Source organism: Cnephaeus nilssonii (genome assembly GCF_951640355.1).
Source record: "Cnephaeus nilssonii genome assembly, chromosome: 13".
In the NCBI taxonomy this organism is placed as follows: Eukaryota; Metazoa; Chordata; class Mammalia; order Chiroptera; family Vespertilionidae; genus Cnephaeus; species Cnephaeus nilssonii.
Genome location: NC_137084.1, coordinates 70,218,078 through 70,237,978, shown reverse-complemented (window position 1 = coordinate 70,237,978; position 19,901 = coordinate 70,218,078). Strand labels below are relative to the sequence as shown.

The 19,901-nt window shown below is 37.8% G+C and overlaps 1 protein-coding gene across 1 annotated transcript in view; it reads left to right on the top strand.

Annotated features, from left to right (window-relative positions):
* Positions 1-19,901, top strand: part of DDX10 (DEAD-box helicase 10) — a 250,891-nt gene that overhangs the window by 164,479 nt on the left and 66,511 nt on the right. The window contains exons 14-16 of the mRNA XM_079787350.1: positions 276-395; positions 3,422-3,583; positions 14,277-14,333. Coding sequence (XP_079643476.1) covers positions 276-395; positions 3,422-3,583; positions 14,277-14,333 — 339 coding nt within the window. The remainder of the gene's footprint in view (positions 1-275; positions 396-3,421; positions 3,584-14,276; positions 14,334-19,901) is intronic.

Here is a 19,901-nt window from a genome sequence, read left to right as displayed (position 1 = left end):
AGTCGCACATCCCCCGAGGGCTCCCGGACTGCAAGAGGGTGCAGGCCAGGCTGAGGGACTCCCCTCCCCCGAGTGCATGAATTTCGTGCACCGGGCCTCTAGTTAGTTAATAAGTCTAATGATTTTATTTCTGGACAGTGTTTTTGGTGTTTCTCATTAGCCATTGAGCAGTAAATGCACTCAGTTTTGGAAAGTGTATTTATTGCCAGACAGAGTTAAATTGTTAATATAAAGCAGCAATTTACTTAATGTTGTTTTTTTATATTCTCTCACAGAAGAAAGAATCTTCTAAATCCAGTGTCAAGAAAAAAGTGACCAAAGTCGCAGAAGCGAAAAAAGTAATGAAGAGAAATTTTAAAGTGAATAAGAAAATAACGTTTACTGATGAAGGGGAGGTAAGATTCTTAAATGCTTCATTTCTGAGGTACAGCAGGTCCTCAAATGCGTCCTTTCATTATAATGTTGATGAGATGATGTAGCAGCTTAACTCTTGTTTATAAGCCGATGGTAAAATTGGTTTCATCATCGGTCCATTTACTTGACATCCCAGAAACTAGTGAGGTTGTTAAGTGAGGACTGTATGTTCCAAGTGTTATAAAGAGTTTAACTGCCCTGCTAACTACCATTCACTAATGAGAAAAAAATGTTTCTCTAAAAGACGATAGGCAGTTCCCTTCACTGTTACTAAAGGCATTCCATCAACTACTAGTATACACCTGGAGGCGAAAACGTTTTATTGGCAATAGACTGAGATACTTCTTGGTGATAACAACAGAGTTAGTTTAGAGCTTCCTAAATTCTGCTTGAATAGATTAGATTTTCTTGTCATGGTGTCCATCAACATGTTCTGTGGGGACAAGCACAAGTAGTAACACAGCTACTTGCCACAACTTTGTTTGCTGGACTCTAAAAAAACTCTGCTGCGCAGTTCCTCAGTTTTAGATGCTGTGTTGGCATGTTTCTTACTTTCTGGCCTGCTATGGGAAGGATTTCTCCGCTTTAAAATAATCTCAGACACATGGGGGCCTGGCTTTCCTCTCATCATTCCCTTGGTCTGAGTGTAAATATATACCCATAGCTTAGGGAAGGGTTACCACTCACAGATTGCTCATGAATGGTCACTCTATTACAAATTAATACTATCTTTGTTGCTAAAGAAGAAGGATATCTGGAAAGTCGAGTGACTACCCAAGGAGTAATGGCTAGAAGTTCATGGTGATTGCAGGCTCTTCTGAATATTATTTCCTGGTTTCACTCACCAGCCTACAGGTTTCCTTGTTCATCCTAACACAGCACACAGCACACAGCACTCCACACTTACATAATCTCATTTTCCTTGCCTTGCCTTTTGGTTCTTTTCCCCATAGCACTTACTATGTAATTCATTATGTATTTATTTGGTGGTGGTTCATTTCTTCTACAGTGGAAGAAATGGAGGGAAGTTATGTGTTGACTTTTCTCACTACTCTGTCCTCAGCACTTAGAACAGTGTTTAACATACAGTAGGCCCTCAAAAAAGTTTGTTGGATGAATGAACCATTGTCTGATACCCCAATAAAATAACAGCTTTTTATACCAACTGTAGTATATTACATTAGCTATTTCATCATTATTAATATAAGTGATACCTAAGCAGTCTATATCCAGTAACATAAATTTTCTTTTAATTTTCAAGTTAAGAAAGATTTGGGTGTTTGGGGCAGGGGGAGGGGATTTTATTTTAGAAGTCTGGGTTTGCACTAATAATATGGAGTGAAATGGTGTATGAATCATATGAAAACTAACAAAATGAAGTGCAGTTCAAAGTTGTTGGTAGTTGCAGAGGAAGCCTGTATAATTGATAAGTAATGAAATCTTATCATTATGAAATTACTAAAAAGAGGTCAGCACCTGAGAAGCAGGCCAAGCCATACTGTAGTTGTATTACATCAGATACTTAGGGTAAAACAGGATTAGTGCTGTTAGCATAAAGAGGTTCCTTACTGTGTTAATAAGTTTAACTGCATAGATTATACCAATTGGCTCCTAGGTGGATGTAAATCTTTAACTATAAAATTTCATTGTAAACATATTGCTGATAGGAGCTCTGTGTAGCTATGAGCCACATTGAAAATTCTGATCTAAAACTCTGAAAGAAATGCTGCTATTGGTGCGACCCATAGAGGGATGGACTTTTTTCACTATGACAAAAAAAGGGGAAGAGCAGTGGATGGCATTCTTACTGTCATAGCTGATTTCTCTCACTGCTTCTTCATTCAGTATGAGTAACTGCTAGCATGGCTGCTCATGCAGTACATTTGTGACCCCATTTGTTGCCAAAGGTTGAGACTGTAGGAATCTCATCTTGAAGAATGACTGGTGGCGATAAGAGGAAGATGAGAAGTTAATACCTGTGACCTGTGTGCCTACAACTTCCACTTGCCTGCCAGTTAATTAGCAGTCTTTAAAAAACAATGGCATCTACTTAGTAAAATAAAAGAATCATTCTTTGTCTAAATTGTCTAGAGTTTTGCAGTGTTAGGCCTGGAATATTGTTGAGTCAAACCTTATTTTTCAGACAAGGACACAGATGCCCAGAGATTAAATAATTTATTCAGGATTGTACAGTGAGCTGAGAAAGACAGGATATGAAGCCAGGTCTCCCAACTCCCAGATCAGTGCCCTGACTTCTATGTCACCTTGTTCCTAGCCATACACTATATGTGTAAAGTCATGCAGATCTGAGCAGGCCTGTGAAACTAGACTAATTTTCTCCTTTTCACTTAGTTATTTCAGTCTTTATGTGTGGTACCAGCCGATATGTGATCCATTGATCAATTTTGAGCAACTAAAGTGTGTCAGATACTGTGTTGGGCTCTGAGAATACATGAACAAGACATATAACTGTCCTCAAGGAGATAAATTCTAGTGAGAAAACCAGGAACATAAAGCAACCCAGTACAGTGAGAGAGGTGTTGGAGGGGCCCTGGTGCTGGTGGGAGGGGGCTCTCTGGCAGCCTGGCTGTGGCCTATGCACATTCAGAGCCAAGTCAGTGGACTAGAGCCGTGGTCGCCAACCGGTGGTCCGTGGACCACTGGTGGTCCCTGAGGTCCGAAAGGTTGGCGACTGCTGAATTAGAGCATACTGAGAACACTGCTTGAAATGACCTGAGGCGACTACTGCTCCTCCACATTAATTTATGAAATTTTCCTTCAGTCTTCCCCTCATTGGGTTATGGTGGCATTGCTTTCTCCCAGTTGGGACAGTCTTCTGTGGTTTTGCTCACTTTAATGATGACGTTTGTTAGAAAGTTTAAAACATATAGGTAGTAAGGCAGAGAGTGTGCATATGCACTGGTTCAAAATCCTTATACAAAGGGAAATGGTTTTCTGCTGATGCTCCCTTTCCCCTGTCCCATACTGAATCTTTTCCTGTCCGCAGTTGGTTCAGCAGTGGCCACAGGTGCAGAAGTCTGTCTCGAAGGACACTGAGGAAGAGGACGACACTGGTGGTATCAATTTGGATAAAGCAAAGGAAAGGCTTCAAGAAGAGGACAAATTTGACAAAGAAGAATATAGAAAGAAAATTAAGGCAAAGCATCGGGTAAGCTTTTTCCATCATGAATTAACACTGAGAGAAACTTAATATGTCCCTATATATATCTAAGTATCATTACATATTCATTAATAATCATATCACTTTATTGTTTTCTCTGACACTTCTTTTTTGGTGGCTATTTTGTCCTTTTATCTATTTCTTCTTCTTTTGTTTGGTAGAGGCTCTGTATACTGACTGGTTTCTGAGAGTGTCACCAGATATGCTTTTTTTTTTTTTAATTAAAGTTTTAGTTTTGGGATAATTGGCAGTTGCATATGTAGTCATTAGAAGTACTGCAGAGAGATCCCATGGGCTCCATTGCTATAGTTTGTCACTTCAGGAATGTTGCATGAGTGACACTAGGTAGTATGCAGCCTTTAGGGATTGGCTTTTTTCACTCAGGTAATTCTCTGTCAATTCATCTAAGTCACTGTGGGAATTAGTACTTTATTCTTTCTATTACTGAGTAGTGTTTCATGTTATGGATGTACCACAGTGTGTTTCACCAGTCACCCACTTGAGCGACATTAGTGTTGTGTTAAGCTTCAACATAATGGTTACATTTTCCCCCCATTGCAATGATTTGGTAATGCATATAAGATTAAACTTACTATATATAAAAAAAAAAAAGAAAACCTTGTAAGAGGGAGTGCTACTATATAAGCACGTGCCCCGTTGGCTTTAAACTTGGCAGTTTTCTCTTATCTTGAAATGGGTTATTCCATTCTGATTACTCATGATGTTGCTCTCCTTTCAATCTACTTAATTTCCATTTTGCTACACAAATGAGTCGATTAATGAAATAAAAAGAAATTTACATTTTTAAAGAAGTTCTGCAGCATGCTCCTGAGACAGTGCATGATGTCACGGGAATACAACATCATAACCAAGAATCACTGCTATAATATTAAGTTCTGTATTAAAGAACGTTCAATCCTTTTGATGAGGCCTTTATTAACTGTATCCTGAGCAGGGTTCTTATAGTTTTTGACTCCTATTTGACCTTGTAATCATTTAATCGCCCAGGAGAAATTTCTTTTAAAAGAGCAGCAGTTTTCATTTCTTTCAGGTTTGATGCAGCTTCACAGTAGCATTTGATGAATAAGAAAAAGTAGATATTGGAGTTAGCTTCAGGGATAGAAATGAACTGTGAGAAAAACATTTCAGAAATAGAACTAATGAACCTGAAATGTACTGGTTGCCGTTGCTGGATATTTATGTTACTGAGAGAACTAAACATTTCCTGCATTACTGCTTATAGGATAGTATTTTACATGGAAATTTGGCATTAATATTTGTTACTAAAATATTTAATAATAGTAAGAGTGTCAGTAGCTTGTTATGTTTCAGCTCATGGTCTACTTTGAGCATTTGTGTAGGGGAAGATTGGGCATAAGAACATTTTATACTTTATTTTTAAATTGTAGCCAGCAGTAAAAGAAATATGAAGGCCTTTTTTAAAACATATCAAAGGTTATTTTATATAAAATAGGTATATTTTGCACAAAGTGATCATGGCATGCCTTCCATATTGGAGGTTGAAAATATGTTGCCTGAAAAACGTACAAGGGAATAACTATAAAGTAGTCTTCTCTATATTCAATTTTTAGATTTTTTAAATGTTTATTTTTTATTGACTTTAGAGAGGTAAAGGGAGGTAGAGTGGATGAGAGGGAGGGAGGGGGAAGAGAGAGAGAGAGAGAGAGAGAGAGAGAGAGAGAGAGAGAAGAGAAGAGAGAGGAGAGAGGAGAGAGGAGAGAGAGAGAAGAGAGAGTCTAACCTCAATTTGTTGTTGTTCCACTTACTTATGCATTCATTGGTTGATTCTTGTGTGTGCCTTGATCAGGGATCAAACCCGAACCGTGGAGTATCAGGATGACACTCTAACTAATGGAGCTACCTGGCCAGGGCCTCTATATTCAATTTTAATGTAAATGCTTCTTGACACAAATATGATTAATTTCTTGGTATTTTTTTATCAGTAAAAGTTATTTATCCATATGTAAGTATTTGCAAGTATTGGTTACTAACTTTTACTTCAAAAACTAAATATATTAATAATACCACACAGATTAATTTTTAATTATTATCTTAATTTCTCTAACTGAACACGATATTCGTTTTGAATTTGTATTTTTTTCCTAATTAAGTATATTACTTACTATAATGACAATTCTTAGTTCTTCTAGCATAAGATATTACCTTGGGCAACTGTAATTATATTTTCCTTAAAGCTATCACTTCTAATTTGTTATTTTTATGAAAGTATATGGAGAAGAATTTTATGTCCCTAAAGAATACTTGAAATACTAACTTTAGGGCCTAGGAATAAGCTTTACTTCATGAAGACAGAAAAGGTAAAGAAACTTTTGACACAAAATTATGAATAAGGAATGTGCCTGAACTAATTTTTCATGTGAAAAGAAAACTGTGTAAAAATCTATAATATAATTCTATATTTGAAACATACTACATTTTAAAAAATGTGTCAATTTTATTTTTATTTATTTTCCTATTTATTGTGCCAATTTTGGAAGTTTTCATAAACTTAGGAGTATTCTTTCAGTATTTTGACTATGTTCAAAATATTTCATGATTATCTTTTTTGGTTTAAAAGGATAAGATATTTAATATGTAAGTGAATTTAGTGTTAGTAATTCTGTTTGAAAGTAGTTGTTTGCTCCTGCTGTTGAAAATTAACAGCCTCTCACCATAGTTTTGAATGCGTACTCAGTCTTTGTAATGTAGGATTCAGCTATCCTTTTTTTTCCTACCTCTTTTCCTCCATGCTATTACATCTCTTCTTGACTCATATTTTCATCTACCAAATTCTGAAAGCCCTGTAATATTTATTAGTATTGTGACTCCAGTAAATATCTTTCTCCTAAAGATTTAGAAAGTGAGCACTAAGAATTTTTAACTAGTTTATAGCAAACAAAAACCAAAACCCAAAACAACAACACAAAAATTACAGCATCATTGGGAGTAGAAGCTTATCTGCCTGCTTGTTGGAACTCATAGCTACACACCTGGTGGACTTCAGGGGCCCTTTTACAACTGCTTTGGGTTAGTTAGCAGTTTTATTTCTCTTCATAAGGCATTATTTTCTTCTGGAGACCATTCCGGTTTTTAGCTTCCCCTGGCAATTCAGAAGTAACTGTACTTCACTAGGCCTATTAGTATTTTCCCTGTTGAACCTCTTGAAACTGTTCATCAGAAGTAAAATTATAGCACAATTTTGCATATGAAGTCATTAGTAAATCATATAGGCAAAAACACTGCTTTTGCGTGAAAACATTGTGTTTTTGGTAATTCAATCAGAACTGTGAAAGATGGGTTATGAATCACATTACTGAAAGGTTTTTAATTTAATGGAGTGAATGTCTGCTTTGTGGTGTATGTCATCGTTCTTAGTTATGAAAGATTACTTGTGTTTAGGGTGATAATATCTGCTTTAATAGCTGAGAGTCAAGAAGCAATTCATTACGAAGTTTTCTTTAATTCCCTTGAAATTTACTTTGAGTACTCAATCCACTTTGGATTGTGTGTTTTTGTAACACAGCCTTGTCTCAAGATGTGACTCTGAACTGCTCCGAGAGAGGGCACATCATTGCTCTGGATTCCATTTATTAGTAGCACGAATATTAGAATGTTAGCAAAGAAGTAAAGGGACTTTTTAAAAAATCTATCTTGTTGACACAGAATTTAGTTGGCATGTAATCTAGGTATCTTAAACATAATCTATATCGTAGTCAAGAAGGAGGGGAGCAGTAATTAGGCATCTTAGGAATAGTAGTAACAAGAACATTAACAATAACAAGTGGTAACAGTTAGTTACTTGGGCCCTGCACTAAATGCTTCGTGTGTGTGTGTGTGTGTGTGTGTGTGTGTGTGTGTGTGTGTGTACAATATATGCTAAAAATTAACTTCTGAGGAGAAACCAAGATGGCGGCATAGGTAAACACCTAAACTGCTGCCTCGCACAACAATTTCAAAACTACAACTAAAAGACAAAATGGACATTATCCAGAACCACAGGAAGGCTGGCTGAGTGGAAATTCTACAACTAGAAGGAAAGAGAAAAGCACACTGAGACTCAGAGGAGCTTCAGAAGGCAGAGGTACGGAGGCTCACGTGTGGAGAGGGCTGGCAACTGAGTACGCGGCTGGCTTTCTCAATTGGGAGGGAGACAAAAGCTCCCGACTGCTCTGATCTCCAATTCCGGGCAAGACTCTGGGGACCCAGACTCATTTGGGGAGAAACTGGACTATCTGGCAGCAGGCGAAACTCGAGGGCCGCAGGACACTGAGACCCAGGGGCCTCTTAGGGCGGGGCTGACGGGAAGCCATTGGTGTCTGCTCCACCCTGAGATTCCGCCCCATCCAAGCTGAGCACAGAGGGTTTGCAAGTCTTGTCTCAGAGGGTGTCTCCAGCACAGAAGTTCTCCCATCATAGACACAGCTGATCCTCACAGCCAATTGGCCTGGAGGTCAATTCCTCCCAGTGATACCAACATCAAGGCTTAACTGCAACAAGACTGTGCACACAGTCCACAAAGGGGTGCACCAAGAGTGTTCACCTCAGGGGAGGCTGAGCCACTGGGCCCTATAGGACACCTAGCACACACAGCCACTCTATCAACTCAGGGAAGCAGCCAAAATGCGGAGACAAAGAAACAGGTCACAAATGAAAGAAACGGAGGAAAGCAAACGACTGGATATAGAATTCAAAACCACGGTTATAAGGTTTTTCAAGAATTTCCTAGAAAAGGCCTATAAATTTAGAGAGACCCTCGAGGATATGAAAAAAGACAAACTAGAAATTAAGCATACACTGACTGAAATAAAAAATAATATACAGAGATCCAACAGCAGACTAGAGGATCGCAAGAATCAAGTCAAAGATTTAAAATACAAAGAAGCAAAAAACACCCAACCAGAAAAGCAAAAAGAAAAAAGAATCCAAAAATATGAAGAGAGTGTAAGGAGCCTCTGGGACAACTTCAAACATACCAACATCAGAATTATTGGGGTGCCAGAAGAAGAGAGAGAGCAAGATACTGAAAACCTATTTGAAGAAATAATGACAGAAAACTTGCCCCACCTGGTGAAAGAAATAGACTTACAAGTCCAGGAAGCGCACAGAACCTCGAACAAAAGGAATCCAAAGAGGACCACACCAAGACACATCATAATTAAAATGCCAAGAGCAAAAGACAAAGAGAGAATATTAAAAGCAGCAAGAGAAAAACAGTTACCTACAAGGGAGCACCCATACGATTGTCAGCTGATTTCTCAACAGAAACTATGCAGGCCAGAAGGGAGTGGCAAGAAATATTCAAAGTGATGAATAGCAAGAACCTACAACCAAGATTACTCTACCCAGCAAAGCTGTCATTCAGAATTGAAGGTCAGATAAAGAGCTTCACAGATAAGAAAAAGCTAAAGGAGTTCATCACTGCCAAACCAGTATTATATGAAATGCTGAAAGGTATTCTTTAAGAAGAGGAAAAAGAAGAAAAAGGTAAAGATAAAAATTATGAACAACAAATACATATCTATCAACAAGTGAATCTAAAAATCAAGTGAATAAAAAATCTGATGAACAGAATAAACTGGTGAATATAATAGAATCAGGGTCATAGAAAGGGAGTGGACTGACAATTCTTGGGGGGAAAGGGGTGTGGGGGGTGTGGGAAGAGACTGGACAAAAATCATACACCTATGGATGAGGACAGTGGTGGGGGGGTTAGGGCAGAGGGTGGGGTGGGAACTGTGTGTAGGGGAGCTATGGGGGGAAAAAAGAGGAATAATTGTAATAATCTGAACAATAAAGATTTATTAAAAATTAAAAAAAATAACTTTTGAAATAAGTGAGCTTACCTCACATTACAGATGATAAAATTTAGACTTGGAAGGGTCAAAAAATTTTTCTAACGCCCTTACAGCTTATAAATAGCAGCTTTGGGACTCTTACTAAGGTCTTTGTTACTGTAATGACTTTGTTTTAGCTATTCAGCAGTGTTCCTGCCTATCTCAAACTTGACATCAAGTATTCTCTTACAACAAGGTAACTCTGAAGCAGTGAATAAAAAAGGTGGAGGATAATAAGAGTGGAAGATTTTGAAGAGGAATGATAAATGATGGAAATTATTCATGTTTCCATGGCAAATAAAAAAAATTGTGGTTAATAGTTTATAGTTTAGGACCCCATATTAATATTACCTTTCCTGAATATTCATTGCAAGATATGTAGTTACTAGTACCAGAAATCCATTTTTAAGTAGCTGTGGCCCTTAAAGAGTCTAAAGCATTGTCAGAGTCTGGTCTGCCTTATGTGGTGTTATGAAATTTTAATAATGTCAGAAATATCATCATGAGGGTAAGGGACTAAGCATCTAAGACTTAATTCTTAAATGGACTTTATGCGAAATAAGCCAGTCAGAGAAAGATAAATATCACATGATCTCACTCATTTGTGGAATATAATGAACAACATAAACCAATGAACAAAAACAGACCCAGAGACAGAGAAGCATTGATCAGACCGTCAAACCTCAGAGGGAAGGTAGGGGAGGGGGGGGGTAAGGGGGAGAGATCAACCAAAGGACTTGTATGCATGCATATAAGCCTAACCAATGGACACAGACACCAGGGTGTGAGGGCATGAGTGGGGGTTGGGGGGGGAATGGGGGCTAAGGACACATGTAATACCTTAATCAATAAAGGGGAAAAAAAGCTCATTTACAGGGAAGGAAAAGAGAAGCGCTATCCCCCCTTGCACTTTCAGTTCTTCCTACTTACCATCCCAGCCAGGTCTGTTATAAAAAAAAGAGCTGGCCTGTTACTACAGAACCTTTGCCTAGAATTTGGAAATGTCTGCATGGGAGGTTTCTGTTCTTATTCTCATGAGCTTAGAGCATCTTGTGATCCTCACTCAGTTCAACATCTTAGTACTTGAGCCCTTCTTAATTACAGCTATAAAATGAGACAAATATTCAAAATTGCATAGATTTTATCAACTGTGTGGCAAGTCTTTGAGCTGTTTATTATCTCTGCTTTTATTAAGTTGTTTGTTTTATGGAATTATTTTTTCTTGCCGTTGTTAATCCTAAGGATATTTTTTCCATTGATTTTTTTTTTTTTTTTTTTTTTTTTTTTTAGAGAGAGTGGAAGGGAGGGAGGGAAGGGGAGAAAGTGAGAGTGAAAGGGAGGGAGAGAGATAAACATCGATGTGAGGATGTGAGAGACACATTGGTTGCCTCCCCACATGTGCCGCAACCAGGACTGGGGAGGGAACCTGCAATCCAGGTACATGCCCTTGACTGGGAATTGAACCTTAAACCCTTAGGTTCCTGGGCTGACGCTGATGCTCTAACCACTGACAAGTACCAGCCAGGGCTACAGGCCTTTTTTTTTTAACAGCACATGGTGTTTGAGAGGTGCAGTGGTTGTTAAATTGATGGATGATAACTGAGACTGAGGTTAAGGAGCAGGAGTAGAGTTTGGTACTAATGGAAGTAAGGGGTCTGACAAGATTAGTTCATAGACTACAAAGACTGAGTTTGTTTTGCCCATTTCTATATTCTCAGAGCCTGCCATGGGGCCTGATGCATAGTTGCTCAGCAAATATTTAAAAGAATTAATTAGTGAATCAGTGTTTCCATGTAAATTTTTCTCCTTGTCTTCATATCCTTGTTATAGTTGTTAACAGATTTGTATATTGAAGACCAATATTTATGATGTTTAAATGAATAGGTAACAAATCAGAGAACCTTGTTGTGTTCCAAGTTCCTGGGAGGGTTTTAGATTTATGATTTTTTTTTTGGAGGGGAGGAGGTATCTTCAGAGCCAAAAAATCTTTGTAATCCTTCTTTTATGTACTCTTATTGACCAATTTTCTTTCCTGAAAAAGAGGTTCCTTTAATACTGAAATGAAGATAGATGTTCCCTCCTTCTCTGTGACAGCTGGGAACCTAGTTCCTTACCACATTGGCATAGTTGCCCAAGACTCATTCAAATAAGTTATGCTTCTACCACCTCCTGAAATATGAGTTGTATTTTCCAAATCTACAAATTTCCAAGATTGACAGAATAAAAGTTATTTAAATAACGTAGTCCTGACTGCTGATGAAAGTCATATTTCATGGCACTTTCTTTTCTTGAAGGTAAGGACTATAGTATTTGAGACACCAAAAGAAGTATAATAACATCTATAAAGGGAGTATTTTGTAGCTTGAAATGTGATTTTTCTGTTTTTCTGTCCTGTTTAATTTTGATTTTATTACTGAATTTCATGCTCTTATACTTAATCATTTGAAGCATGGCAGAACTAAAGATAAAACGTTGCCTTCTTTTTGTGTGGCATAAAATAGCTTTTGGTACTAATCTATCCTCAAGAATGAAATAGAAAATTTGGGTGCAAATGTTTAGAAACTGCCATCTAATTACCTTTTTTTCTCCTATAAATTGAGGAAACATTGAGACGGTTTTACTTTAGTGACAGAACAACGCTCATAAGCTCTTTAAAGAACCAGTTCAGGGATAGAGTATGATAATAACTATTGTATTAATTGGCTGTTAAAATAATTCTAGGTCTTATTTTCTTTTGTTATTAAAGTCACATCTGTTAAAGTTTTTAAACCCCAACTTTTTAATTTTTATTAGAATATATTGGAAAAAAGCACTAGACTTGGCATACAAAGATCCAGGTTTGAGATCAGTCTCTGTCACTTACTAAGCTCTTTGAAAAAGTCAAAATCTGGGTTTTTGTTTCATCTTTCCTTTTCCTCTGACCTTGGTCCTGGAACTCTCAAGTAATCTTTAGCATGTTCCTCTGTATAATTAATTGCACATTGTTTTAAGTTTTACCTACCCTTTTAGTTGTATGTTTTATTTGGAAGTCAAAGTAACACCCATTTTCTCCAAAACTGGAGTAGAGAAAGAATACTAATCACAGAAAATCATAATTTAACATTATGCATTAGGGGTGTGACACATTCACTGTTGCCGTTTGAATTTGAATTCTTGTTAGTTTAACTTAGAATTTAGATTTTTTGTTGTGCAGTCTGAAGCTATAGAAAGTGGATCTCTAAGCTCTGTGAACGCCCCTGTTCTTTGAGACTTTCAACATTTATGTTCTCACCTTGTCGTAAAGAAGTCTATAAACCTAGATAAGGTGATTATTAGCAATTGTCTGTCCTTCTCAATGCTGTAAGCAGCAGAGCAACCTCAGGTCTGTTCAGAGTGTGTGTTAGAATTAGCTTTTAAATCTGGAGAAAGCCATGAATAGTAAAGCACATATGATGGTGTATTCTGATTAGGAAAACTTGTTAATTCTCATGTTAATGGCTGTTTAATATAATAGTGAATCATGCTTGCAGTTTCATATTACTTTTCATGAAGTAATATGAAACTGCAAGCATGATTCACTATTATATTAAACAGCCATTTTAAAAAATCTAAATTGTTAGCTATGAACTTTGGATTGAAAATAATCTTTTTATTATGTTAACACTTTATTCTTGAAGAGGAAAAGTGGTTTTTATTTAACACAAAATTCTTTTTAACTTTAGATGGGTCAGTTTGTTGCTTTGGTTTTTAATATTGTGCATATTTATTTTTTCTTATTTAAAAAATGTTAGTGTTGCATTTTCTGACAAGTTTTTGATCATTGAAAAACTAATGAGGCAATTACAGTGCAATTCAATGAAATAACATGCTTTATGAGAACAGTCTTTTATTGTTTTTTGTTTGAGGAAATATTGCCACTTTTCTAAGAACTCCAGAGATGAGGATTCATATCCTTATAAATTCTGTTTAGATAGAGGAAAAGCAAAATAGTCAATATTGTATTTTTCCTTCTTTTTATTCTAATAGCTAACATTGATTGTGTACTAGTCATATATCCCTAATTGTGCTAAACACTTATGTATGTTATTTTATACTAGAGGCCCAGTGCATGATTGAATCATGCACGTGTAGGGTCCCCTACACGCTTTCGCTTTTCGCTGTGGAGGTGGGTGCCTGTCCGCTGGTGCACCAGGCCTTTCAGAAGCCTCCGGCTCGGCGACTTTTGATGGTCCGCGGCCGCTGAGGGGGGCTACCCTGCTGTTGAGAGGCACTGAGGGGGGCTGCCGTGGACACCTGCCCTGCCTTTGAGAGGCGCAGCTGGGTGTCCGCGGCAGGCCCCCTCAGGGGCCGCAGATCTGGCTGTTGAGAGGCACAGGGGGCGGGAGTCCCGCCCCCTGTGCCTCTCAACAACAGGGTAGCCCCCCTCAGTGGCAGCAGATCCGTGCCTCTCAAGGGCCGGATAGGCCACTCCGAGTCCCGCCCCCCAGCCTCCCACCGCCCAATCGTGGGCGTAGCGGAGTGATGGTAATTTACATGTTACTCTATTATTAGATAGGATAATTCTTATACCAGTTTTATGAATTAGGTTCTTCTGTTGTCTCCATGTTTAGATGAGAAAATTAGAGTTAGAGAATATAAATAAGTTGCTCAAAATTGCATAGTAAATGGTAGAAATGGGATTTGATTCTAGTTCTGTTTGACACATACTTAATGATTATGAATATGTATGCCAATCTCATAAATATTCAGTAATCATTTGGATTTTAAAAAAAACTGTTATGAATGTGCAGTCTGATTTACACCTAATAGATGGAAGTATATCACTCATTTTCCCCCTCTTCTTGTAGGAGAAAAGATTGAAAGAAAGGGAAGCCAGAAGAGAGGCCAATAAGAGGCAAACAAAGGTAAGGATTTATATTTTAATGAGAAAGTGTTTGTAACACTGAATGGAATTTAAATACTCTTCTTTTCCATCTGCCTTTTATGTTTATTTATACATCATGACAGTCAAATTGGATTGAAGTCTGTGTGGGCCTGTGACTTTCTCATACTAATTTGTTTCCTCTGATGCGGGACGAAAATGCCCACGATAATTTGTTGATTGCCCTTTGCCCTGTTACTCCATAGCCTTTGTTTCATTATACATTGTGCCTGTTGAATATAGCAGATGGTTGACTCTGTGGGCCAGGCCTGATAGGATTTTAAACTATATCATCTTTAGACTTGCTAAACAGCCTACATGAACCCAATCTGATAATAGATAGTTGATAGCATTGGTTGCTTCAATTCAACTCCTAGAATCTAGGGGACAGCTCTCTCTATATATCCTACCTTCACTGTATATTCTGTAACCAATTTCCAGCAAGTATATATGTACAATAGTAAATGCTACTCACGTGCAGCAGTAATTTTTATCTGGTGTGTTAGACACCGAGAAAGGCTCAGCTTCTGCATTCCGAGGACATTTAGGAGAAATGATTTCCTAGAACCAGGCCCAGTAACGTATGTCATTTCTCATGCTCCCTTTGTGCTGTGCCTGACTGGCCATGATTTCTCCTTGGCAGTCAGCAAAGATCTGACTCCCTTGAGTAAGACCATAATGTCCTTTGTCATTTTTTTCTTTTTTTCATGCTGGCCATAGCATTTAGAGAGCAAGTCAGAGATGATGGCTCATGTTATAGTTCTGAAGTGGGAGACAATTACTGCACAGTGGGAGATGAAAAGCCCGCTTATATTCAGTATTAAATATCACTCTGTCTTCAAAGTTGCTTGAGAACGAAGCTACAGCGTGTGCAGCCTGACTGCTAAATCAGGTGGTGGATTCTGCACAAGCTTAAAATGCAGACTTGAACTGTCATGGCATGGAAATTAGATCATAGGGCTGTAGTGGGAATATTTAAATTTAGAAGAAAATCTTAAATCTTTGAAAGCACTTGATATTTATGAATGAATATTGCATGTTCACATAAGAACATACCTATTCATTTCACTAAGAAACTCTCATTTCTGCATATAAAATTGTAAAATGAAACTTATACACTGGACCAGAAGAAAGCCCTGTTACTCTATTTCCTTTGTGTGTATTCATGCATATTTGTGTATATTACTAAATATGCTTTATTGTTATAATTGTTGATACTATATACTTGATTTTTCATAGTGTTTAAGCTGTAAGAAATTGCTCTTCCCCTTGAGCTGGCCTCTTGTGCTTCTTCATTTGTTTCCTCATAAGTTGGTGTATGTATTTGGTTTTGATACTGTGCCAGGTGGGAAATATACAGACAGAAAGCCGAAAAGGCCAGCAGTTTGCTTTTTCCATTGGGGCAGATACCTAACGTGAAGTCCCCCAGCCAAGCCCATCCCTTTACACTTCACCCACTCCCATATTTGTCATGTTTGTTTGTTTTCTGACATTTAAGAAAGGAGGAGGAATTTATTGTCAAGAGGACAACTCATTTCCTTCTATATAACCACCAAGGACCATACCGGGAACAAGAAGAGGCTCTGTAGCTGACGTGGCTTTGCTGCTCAGTCTGGAGCTTTCAGTGACAAAGGCTGTGTTTTAGCATCACTCTGAATGGTCGAGCTGCCTCCAGTTCACAGCCTTGTCTGAGTGCTCAGAGATGGCAGCCCTCAGAAAGAGGGATGTTAACAAAGGGATGAGTGCATGGGTAGTAGCCAAGACTCAGGTGTTCCCTGAGACACTAAGGACTGCAGCCTACTGACAGATTCAGGCCTACTGACGGATCCCAGGGTTAGCCTTTTTACACTGAGCTTCTTTGCAAATGAAAGTGACAGGGATGAAGGCCTTCATGGCTTTTCAGGTGCCCCTTTGGAAACAGACCCAGAAGATGTCATTTGGAGAGGGACTCTGTAAATGGTGATGGCCCAGAGTTCTGTGATGTCTAAGAAGAAATATATGATGTGAATGATCAGGTTTCCTATTGTTTATGTGTGTGTGTGTGTTTTAAATAATGGATGTGGTAGTTTTAGAGTAAACTTTATCCTCCCTTTAATATGTTTAAACATAATCATTTTGTGTTTGATGCTGTGCCTTCTGAGGCCCTTTGGTCAGCTTCATTCTAGAGCATCCTCCAGTCACTGAACCTACAGGATTTCCAAATGGTGCTTTAGTATTACCTTCTTATAGTTTTTTTAAGAAATTAGTATATAGAAACTGAAAGTGTGAGAAAGGGATGCACATAGCTTCCTTTCTGCCTGTTTTGTGCTTCTGTCAGCAAGTGTGTTTATTAAGAGGAACATATGATACAGAACATTTTTTTTAATTGGAAAAAAGTTTTTGAATAGAAGTTAATGTAATTATCTATAATTCCAAGAAATTTTATAAATGATGGTTGGTAGTTATCTCTTCCCTTACATAGAAAATATTCCTAAGAAAATTGCTTTAAAGTCTGAGTACACTAAAATAAAGTTGGAACACACCTCACAGGAATCCCATGCAACTTTTTGTTAAAAGACAGATCTAAGCTCTGCCTAGAATATGTTGTATGCATTGTCAGGAGTAGGAGAGAAACATGAAGTTGAAAATCTTAAGGTTTTCTGGATACCCAACATGTGCTTTGGGAGATAGAGGTCTTTAGGGTATCAAAACAGGCAGAGAAATATTTGAACTGCTCAATGGACTTTTACTTAACTGACAGAATGTTGTGTGTTCTTATAACTTAGAAATTTTAAAGTGAAATCTGAAAAAAGTAGTTTTAGCAGAGATCAATAGACCACATTGCTTTTTGGGTTTCGGGAGGTTACATAATCCTGGACATACAGCTTCACTTCATTATTCAGCCAGATTTCCTCGTGTTAATTTGATGCTCACAAGGGCCTATACCAGCCTCTGGTGGCTGGAAGGATTTTGCAGAAATGTAAAGAAAGGAGCGACAGTGCTGAAACTTGAGGAAATAGATCCGAGAAATATCTCAGTGCTGTGCTGCTTTTGAAAAGAAAGTAGAATATAAGGCTGATAAAACTGAACATTAAGGAGCAAAGAGTAGGAAACAGCTTAGAGGCAGTTTAACACTAGAAAATTAAGCATTGCTTTGAATATATTCCAGATGATGCTTATGATTCTTATTTTTTAGGTGTGGAAAAATGATATTAAAATAACTAAGATTATGTCATACATTAAAATGTTGAAGTTTTATAGTTGTACATTTAACTTGATTTTTTCCTGTCTGGTTTTTATTGGATTTTTATTATAGTGACTCTGATATATTTAATGGTGCTCTAAATGAGCCGTTTGGTTTCTCTAAGCAAACGGTTCAAATAATACTTTGTTTTAGTACTAAAATAAGACCCATTATGCTCTCCTTACTTGCCTTTTAGATGATGTGCTTTTTAGCGATGAAAACACAAGTAGGTTTAGTGTTGTTGTTATTGTTTTTAAAAACAGCAACAAAAATGTATTCTCTCACAGTTGTGGTGGCTACAAGTCCACAATCCAGGTGTCAACAAGGCCATGCTTCCCCTGAAGACTCCAGGGAGGAATTCTTCCTGGCTTTCCTGGCTTTTGGTGACTGTGGTCATCCTTGGTGTTCCTTGGCCTGTAAACGCAGCCCTGAAATCTCTGCCTCCAGCTTTACATGGCCTTCTTCTCCCTGTGTGTCTGTGTCCCTGTGTCTTCATCTCGCCTCTTTCAAAGTCAGGGTGTCCAGTTAGCTCCACACCTGCTCCTACTTCTGTTTCGGCAAATTGCTCTCAGGTAAAGTAACCACCGTAAGTGTGAGAAGTCATCTCATGAGAGGGAGGAGTGCCGCCCATCTCTCCTCTTGGCTTCCTTCTAGGTCAAGGGGCTGGGGTCTCTGGAAGCTGTAGAAGTTCTAGGGCCTGGGAGTTTCTTCTGCCAGTGGAACCCTGTGTCACAACATGCTCCAGGCATTGGGATCCCTCAGCAGTGACATTGCCACAGTTCCCACTTTTTTTTTTTTTTTTTTTACTGTTCCTATTGCGGTCACAGTACATTGCGAACTAGCATTCCTACTTCTTAATGGCAGTGCCTTTTCTTTTCTGTCTAGGGATTCTCAGGATGAGGGAGGAGGTAGGTGACAATATCAGAATCAATTGAAAAGAAGTATTTTTATTCACCCACCAGAATTCCTCTAGATTCTTTTTTTTTTCTTCAATCAACAAGTATTTTATTTTTTGGTAATTCTATTGTTTGTTTGTTTTGCTTGAAGATTATTGTAGTGGTTTCTTTCTTTCTCTCCCCCCCCCCCCGCTTTAAGAGAAAGAAGGGGATTATGAAATTTGAACTTTTAACCATCTTGAATTATTTAAGAGGTACTTTCAGTGCTCCCTTATCAGAGAATTGGCCTTCTCTAGTCATGAAGATTTAAAGGGATAACGCTGCTCATGATATCATCTTCATGTGAATTCATGCTGTGCCTTTAAGACTCAGCTTATTGAGTTCTCCCTTTGTTTTTCTGACCCTCTCAGACACAATGGACTCCTGCTTTTATAACTCCTATTCCAGTCTCCTGTTAAAGCTTCTGATAGTTTACAGCACTTATTTGAATACTATCTGTCTTTCCCACTCAGCTCTATGTCGTGTTCTTCTTTGTGTCCCTGTCCCAATGCTTGCTTCATAATAAGCACTTAATAAATATTTGAATGAATGACTGAGTGGGTGAATGAATTGCTTAAAGAGATACAGACCCTGATGTGAATAAGAGCATGAAATCATTTCAGTTGTCCAACTTTCTTTACAGAAATTATCCTCCCATTGTTGGATATGTAAATGTAAAGCAGTTGGATGTTAGCCTGCTAGATTTGAGAGGTTTTCCATAGTTAGCTCTGGTTGGAAATTTTGAACCAAGGAAGTAAATATTCCTAGGTGTAATGTTTCACAATACAGAGTTTACTACAAAAATTAGATTCTAAAAAAATAAATTCTGAATTTATATTTGTTCCCTGGCTCTAGTAAAAAAGATTTTCTAAAATGATGTAAGAGAGAGAGAGAGAGAGAGAGAGAGAGAGAGAGAACACACAGACTTAAATTTTTTAAATATTTTATTGGGTAAAATATACATAGCATAAAATTTACTATTTTAACCATCTTTAAGTGTATTTAATTGGCATTAATTATAGTCACATTGTTGCACAACCATCACCCATTTCCAGAAACTTCTCATTATCCTGGACTGAAACTCTGTGCTCATTAAACTGTAACTCCAGAGTACAGACTTTCCAAGAGAACACTCTTACATTCCAAATAATTTTTCAGTATGTGAGGAGATAAGACTCTTTGATGAATAGATGATTCTTCCAAGGTCTTACAGTTCAATAACAGCAAAACTCGGCTAGACTCCAGGTGTTTGGGTGGTTTTTCATTCTGCCTTAACCCCCCTCCCCCCATATAACAATATAGGAAATGCCAAAGAGCACTGAATGTGGCTTAGTTTTATTAGATTTATTTTATTCAAGGTGTCACATATAAAAATAACAAAAAAATTATTAAT